Source organism: Chrysochloris asiatica, unplaced genomic scaffold, assembly GCF_000296735.1.
Source record: "Chrysochloris asiatica unplaced genomic scaffold, ChrAsi1.0 scaffold00001, whole genome shotgun sequence".
NCBI classification, from domain to species: domain Eukaryota; kingdom Metazoa; phylum Chordata; class Mammalia; order Afrosoricida; family Chrysochloridae; genus Chrysochloris; species Chrysochloris asiatica.
In genome coordinates, this window is record NW_006408519.1 from 49,329,000 (window position 1) to 49,336,506 (window position 7,507).

The 7,507-nt window shown below is 44.1% G+C and overlaps 1 protein-coding gene across 2 annotated transcripts in view; it reads right to left on the reverse strand.

The window, feature by feature from the left end:
• TRAPPC9 (trafficking protein particle complex 9) overlaps nt 1-7,507 on the reverse strand; it is a 585,848-nt gene that overhangs the window by 391,059 nt on the left and 187,282 nt on the right. For both annotated transcript variants that reach the window (XM_006830723.1, XM_006830724.1), the window contains one exon: nt 2,402-2,526. In XM_006830723.1, the coding sequence (XP_006830786.1) occupies nt 2,402-2,526 (125 nt within the window). The remainder of the gene's footprint in view (nt 1-2,401; nt 2,527-7,507) is intronic.

Here is a 7,507-nt window from a genome sequence, read left to right on the forward strand (position 1 = left end):
ACCCATGAAATAAGACCCTTACTCCACACCCATGAAATCAGACCCTTACTCCATACCCATGAAATCAGACTCTTACTCCACACTCATGAAATAAGACCCTTACTCCATACCCATGAAATTAGACCCTTACTTCATACCATACAGAAAAAGTACCCCAAAATGAAGTATCAATCTAAATACGAGACCTAAAATTATAAAACTGAAAGGAAAACTCTCCATGGAGTTAGAGCAAACAAGGATTACTTGGCTATAACCTCAAAAAACAAAAGCAATAAAAGGAAAAATTGATACATTTGGCTTTAGTGCAATAAAACCTTTTTCACTTCAAAACACACCCACCATGAAGAGTATGAAAAGGCAAACCACAGAGTGAGAAATCAAAGGTGTGATAAAGAGCTTCTATCCAGACTCATGGAGTCCAGATGTGGCGTTACAGGATAAGCACTGGGCTACTAACTGCAAAGTCGGTGGTTCAAACCTGTTGACCGCTCTTTGGAAGTCCTATAAAGGATCCCTCTGAGTCAGAACCGACTCCAAGGCACTTAACAACAACAGCAACAGGAAATCCAGACTCATAAAAAGCTATTCCAACCCAGCGATACAAAGACAAATGATCCAATTGAAAACAGGCATACAATTTGAATAGAGATCTCACCAAAGAAGACAGATGTGTGACTAAGCACATGAAAAGATGTTCAAAATCATTACTCATTGGGGAAATGCAACCCAGACTTACCACTTTACTCCCACTAGGGTCTCTGTCGGTAAAGTGTCAGTAAAGGCATGGACAAACTAGAATCGTCAAGACTTTGCTGGTGCAAATGTAAAATGCGTTAGCCACTTTGGAAAAACGGTTTGGAAATTCTAAAAAAAAGGTTGATCATAAATAGATCACACAACCCAGTAATTCCACTCCAGATGTTTACACAACCGTAACTATAATACAAATCACTGCACTGTACACTTAAAATGAATGCATTTTAAGGTATACTGTTGTTGTTATTAAGTGCAGTCAAGTCAATTTCGACTCATAGCAGCCCTGTATAGGATTTCTGAGGAGCAGCTGATGGGTTTGAACTGCCAACCTTGTGGTTCACAGTCTTGTGCTGATCCTATAGTATTTACCCAAGACAACTGAAAACATATCCCCACAACCCCTTGTATACAAAAGGACCGATAAGCAATATCATGACAAGTAAAGAAAATACTGAAGGTGTCAAGAGTTCATTTTACTTGGAGCTCACCCGTGGAGTCCTGGTGTGGCGTTGTAGGATCAGGGTCGCTATGAGTCTGAACCAACTGGATGGCAAGTAACAACAAAATGTAAACCCATACCAATGAGTAAGGAGACCAAAGAAAAATCCCAGCTTTTGAGTTACGGTACTGGTGAAGGTTAGTGAAGACACTACACCATACCATCTCTCTCTCTACAGCAGATTATAAATGCGAGAAGACCCCTACACGGAGCTCCCCTTAAAATTCCCATTCTCTAATTTGATCTTGGTCACCCAAATAGGCTCACTTCCTCTTGCTATGACCTCATTGCAGATGGCTCCCATGAATCCCACCCCTCCATAGTCAGGCCACCCCAAATCCACTGTACTGTTGACCTACCTCCACCTTCCCACCGTCTGAAGGTGCTAATCAGTCAACACCCTTCAAAGATCTCAGCATCAAGACTGTCAGTAGTTCTCGAAAAGGCTGACCCCAAACACATGTTTACTTGAAAACCTGTTTGGGGTGAGTCTGTTGGCTGCACCTTCAGCTGTGCTTCATGGGACACTTCTTCCTCACCCTAGACGTGCTTCATCCAAGCAGCTCAAACAACCACAACTTTCCCATATGTTAACAACTCAAAAACCGAGTGTTCTGATCCAGACCTCCCCTGGAGCTCCTTAAAGCCAACTGCCACTGTTCATTGTCACCGAGAAATCCCAGTCAACTTCCCATGGACACCCATGTATTACTGTTTCATTCACTTGGTCTTATTCAGTGCTTACCAACCTACAAGTGGAAGAACTGGCAAAGGGTCAAGAAAGATGGAGAAGAGCAAAATGCAAACTTATGTAATAGCCACAATCTTCAAATGAATACAAACCAGGCAAGGCGATACTATTGTTAATCACGACCCTTCTTGACGCAACCAGGAAAATCCTCATGTTTCAAGGAAACAAGAACATGCCACACGAAATTGCAATACCCTCAAGTTTCCCTTCCCTGTAACTGCTTCCAAAACACTCGTCGGAATGGAAAATATTAACAATGATGTTATCAAACACACACTTCATCCACTTTCTGGGAAATGAAACAAAAAAACTCACAATGTTGCTCCAGAAAAGGCTTCCCAGAAACAAACTAGGACTGTCTTTGGGCAGATTTCGCCTAGGTAAAATGGACTTACCTTCATGTGGCTGAAATCGCCGGGTTTGCTGCCCTCAGGTGGGTTGGCAGGCTTGCTGTCTGCTCGGGGCCTAACGACCTGCCGGAAGGGACTGGACAGCGGAAAACCACTGACGCTGATTCCATCTACAAAATAATGGCAAAGACATTAAAGTGGATGTTAGCTTGAATTCTTTTTTTTTTTAATCTAGGGTTCCATTTCAATTGTTTTGCAATAGCTGAAAGAGACACTCCAGTTTCTGTTCTCCATATTACAGTATTCTGCAGGAAGACTGAAGAACCGTCTTCAATGGTGCTGGAACAAGTCAACAATCCAGATGCCAAATAATAATCATCATCATCTAGACACACACCTTATACCTTTTATAAAAATTAACACAGGAGTTTCTGCTAAAGACAATGGGAAAATTTCGCAAAAGAGAAGAATGGCTGAACAACATGAAGAATATAATTAATGTCACTGAACTGTGGAGGTGGCGGTGGTGGTGATATGTCGTGGAGTCGGTTCCAACTCCCAGAAACCCTGTATAGAGTTCCCCAGGCTGTAAATCTTGATGGGAACAGAAAGTATCGTCTTTCTCCCTTGAAGAGACCGGTAGATTTGAACTGTTGACCCTGCGGTTAGCAGCCCAACTCGTAACCTACTACCACTGCCAGGGCTCCTTCACTGAACCGTATCTGTGATGACTGCTGAAGTAGCAAATGTTTAATTGCCTGTCTACTCACCACAATTACAAGGGAAATGCAGTATCATAGACCTAAATGTTAAATCCAAGGCCAGAAACCTTCTAGAAGATGAGACAGGAGGAAATCCAGGTGACCTGGAGTTCAGCAATGACTTTGTAGACGCAACGCCAAAAACACAACCCATAAGAGAGAGACCTGAGAAGGCAGGTGTTCTTGATAGACGTCATGAAGAGAATGAAAAGCTAAACCACACTAGAGGTATCTGGAAACCACAAATCTGACAAAGAACTTGTCTCCAAAGTATGCAGAAAACATTTAAGTATATGAAAAAATGGTCCACCCTATGACCTTACAGAATTACACATTAAAACAGCAACAAGCTACTAGACACACCTCTTACCCACTGCCACCAAGTCAACACTGCCTCACAGTAGCCCCTACAGGACAAAGTAGAACTGCCCCACAGGGTTCCCAAGGTTGCGGCTCTCTCTATGGATGCAGGCTGCCAGAACTTTCTCCAGCAAAGCAGCTAGTTGATTTGAACTGCTCATCTTTTGGTTAGCAGCCGAGTTCCTGGCAGACCTATTATTGTTGCTGTTGTTAAGTGCCATGGAGTAGATTCCAACCCATAGCAACCCTGTTAGAATGGCTAAAGTCCAAAGCACTGACATCATCAGTGTGTTGCAGACCGTGTCGACTATACAGGCCGCAGGCTCTGAGGAACAAATTCTGGCCACTGGCAGTCATGGGAAATTGTTTTTCATCTTAGTGTTCAGTTATGTTTTTTATTTAATTCCAAACATGAGCCCTTAATATCCACAGATAAATGTAATATTTTCCTAAAGCCAAGACTGTAAAGGCTTCAAGGTTAAGCCCTTCTCCAAAGGATTAACTGAAAACAGCTTAGCTACTTCCCGGTTCTTTGTTCCTTAGACAAAAAAGCCATCTTCCCTAAATCTGTCCCAGGTGCAAGCTTTTCAGCCAAGTTCCTGAAAACCTGGCTCAGGAAGCCAAAACAGCGGGACTCCTCCCAAGCCTTTTGTCCTTCCCTCCCACCTTCCCCCAACTGAGCTCAGGGGCTATAGATATGTTAATTGAGCCTGAGAAACCAAGTTGCGGCCTGGGATTTGAACCAGCGAAGTACGATGTAAAGTTACCTGAATGTCTGGAAAATTACTGATGTTAGCTGTACCTTGTCTTAGTCCCTCCCAGCTTGATGTGAAGCTCCTCCCCTAAATAAAACGGAGACGCAGGCTGGCCCAGGTGTGTATTACAGGTTGGAGGGCATGCAGTACAGTTTGCAGGGCAGTGAGTTGCTGCCTGCAGAGGCCACGATGCCTGTAGTCCCAAGTCTGCCCACCAGTGATGTATCCACCCTGGTTTCCGGGTGCCTCTTTGTCCCCCTCCTTTTGTCTTTTTGTGTATTCCTTTGCTATCCCTATCGCCGCCAGATATCCCCTCCTCGTGAACCAAACACTCGTGAACCAAGTTCCTATGTCGAGGCCAGTCCCCAACATCAGTGCTGCTAAGGGTGTAGAGCAACAGAAACTCTCCCTCCTTGCTAGTGGGAACACACAATGTTGCAGCCACTTTAGGAAGCAGTTTGGCAGTTCCTTACAAAGCTTAAAGAAGAGTCTTGCAATCCCAATCAGCAATAACGCTCCTACAAGTACACACATTAGTTGAAAATGTCTATCTACAGGAACATCTGCATGCCAGTGTTTTGAACAGCCTTACTCACAACTGACAAAAATTGGAAGGAACCAAGACATCCTTTGGTAGGCTAATGGATACAGAAACGGCAGCCCATCCATACTTCTGAGTATTATTTGGTGATAGCAAGAAACAAGTTACCAAACCACAAAAAGAAGAGAGAAATCCTACGTGCATCTTGCTAAGCGAAAGGCACCGGTCTGAAAACGCTCCAGACTGTATGATTCTAGCTGCGGGACAGTCTGGAAAAGTAAGGCTGAGGAAACAGTGAGAACAGTTACAGCTGCCAGGTCTCAGGATGGATAAATCGATGGTGCATCAGGGATGTTGTTGTTGTGGAGTGCTGTCGAGTCGGATCCGACCCACAACAAACCTGTATAGGACTTCCAAGCAGCAGCTGGTGAGTTTGAACCACTGACCTTGCGGTTCAAACCAACTTTGCAGTCCACTTCATTAACCCACAGCACCACACCAGGAATGTTTATGGCAGTGAAATTACTCTGTGAGACACTGCAGTGGTGGACACGTGACATTATGCATCTGTGAAAACCCACTGGATGTGCAACACAAAGAATGGATCCTGGTCACCTCTGTTGTTAAGTTCCGATCATAGCGACCCCATACAGGGTTTGCGAGGTTGTAAATCTTTGAGAAAACAAAAAGCCTCTTCTCCTGTGGAGCTCAAACTGGTTTGCAGTTCAGTACTTACCCTACAGAGTCACTGTGTTCCACACACACACACACACACACACACACACACACACACACACACATCAACTATAGACTTTGCTGTTGTTGTTAAGTGCCATCGAGTTGCTTCTGATTCCCAGGGACCCTGTATAGGGTTTCTAAGGAGTGGCTGATGGGTTTGAACTATCAGCCTTGTGGTTAGCAGTGCTTATCTACCAACTAAAGATACCGTACTAATGCTGAGTCATCAATTTTAGCTAGTATACCACCACACACACACTCACACACTCACACACACAAGTGCTTATCTACCAACTAAAGATACCGTACTAATGCTGAGTCATCAATTTTAGCTAGTATACCACACTAATATAAAATAATAACAGGGTAAGGTAATACATGAGAACGCTCTACTTTCCGTTCAAGTTTGTATTCTGCTTTGTTTTTTGGAGGGGAGTGGATTTAAGTATTAAGAACACCCACTTAGTAGAGAGTGACTCAAGTCACCACCTTAGCTTCTCTTGGAGACATGGTCCAATTGATAAGACTTCTTTGGACAAGCTCCCTCTCCTACCCTGGACCTTCCATCTGGCTCTTTCATCTAACCTCCAGTTCATGGGACTTTCTGCCCATTGCCTGACCTGACTCACCAGCTCCCGCAGCCTCATGCATCAACAGCCTGTCATCTGACCTACCGATCTGGGTTCCTCTACTCCTGACACTAAACAGATGAAGATTCTTCCAGACTATCTCAGACTTGCCAGACTCCACAATTGCCTGAGTTGTTTCTTTTGACAGTTGTGAGTTTTGTGAGATGTTGCAGCGTGCTGCAGAACCCTGGGGCTTGAGATAAGGGTGGGATGGTAATTCATATCAAGGACTATGGAGGGAAATAACATGTTGGAAAAGTGGAACCGCTGGGATATGTTTAACCTCCAACTCATAGGGACCAGCCTTGTGTTGATCTTTAGAAAAGAGATTATTTATGCAACAATAATTCGTCACTGAGCTGTGTATTCCTCAACCCTAAATGGGAATAATAAGGACACATTAGTCGTAGGGTTATCTAGAAGACTAGATGAGTGACCGCAGATCAAGTCCATACCACAGAGCCTGGTAGACGTCACTAGTACGCAGCGGCGGGCATGGAATTAAAATAGCTCTCCTTAGAATGGCAGTCGCTTAAGCACACTTTTTATATGCCCTGCATGATGCTAACCTCTTGGAAGACAGAATCCTCATCAAGGCCATTATTGTGAAGCTACAAACCATGGTTGTTGTTGTTGGTATGTGCCACCGAGTCAATTCTGACCCATAGCGATCCTGCATAGGGTTTCCAAGGCTGTAAATCTTTACGGGTGCAGAAAGCCTCATCTTTCTCCCACAGAACAGCTGGTAGTTTCGAACTGTGATAGCTGGTACCTAATTATGCGAAAGCATCTACCTTTTGTAAAGATTAACCCAATGAATTTTCAAATTACAGGGTACACACATGTACACATGACACACTTGTCTTGCACATACTTATGCCCAACAAAAACTCTATCATTCCAAAGCCACATTCAACAATCAACTCCAGGCTGACTGGGATGCCATTGTGGGCCTCTGTATAAAGGCTCATTTGCAAAGACTTGGTCCAAAGCTGTAAAGTTTCAGTGTGTTTTCTCTCTCCTGTTTCTCATTCTTCCAGTACCGGGCACACAATTCATAACGCCTCTCCACTACACCGCAATGCCTGCTGTGAAGGGGACTAGAATTATGAACACCACATTTACAAATCCACTCCACATTGTTCAACATCCTGTCCTAGAAACTAGGTCAAGTGCAGTCGATAAATGAGTGTGAAGCTAAACTCAATTCAATGTAAATGAAACGAGATGTGGCCAAGTGCCCAACGGCATATATAGGCCACCTCTTCTCAGTCTGTCTGTCTGTCTCACATTCTGGTCCCCTTTCCTCTCCCCTCTCTTCCCCAGCCCTCTCTTTCCTCTCACCTTTTCCCCAACCACTCACTCAC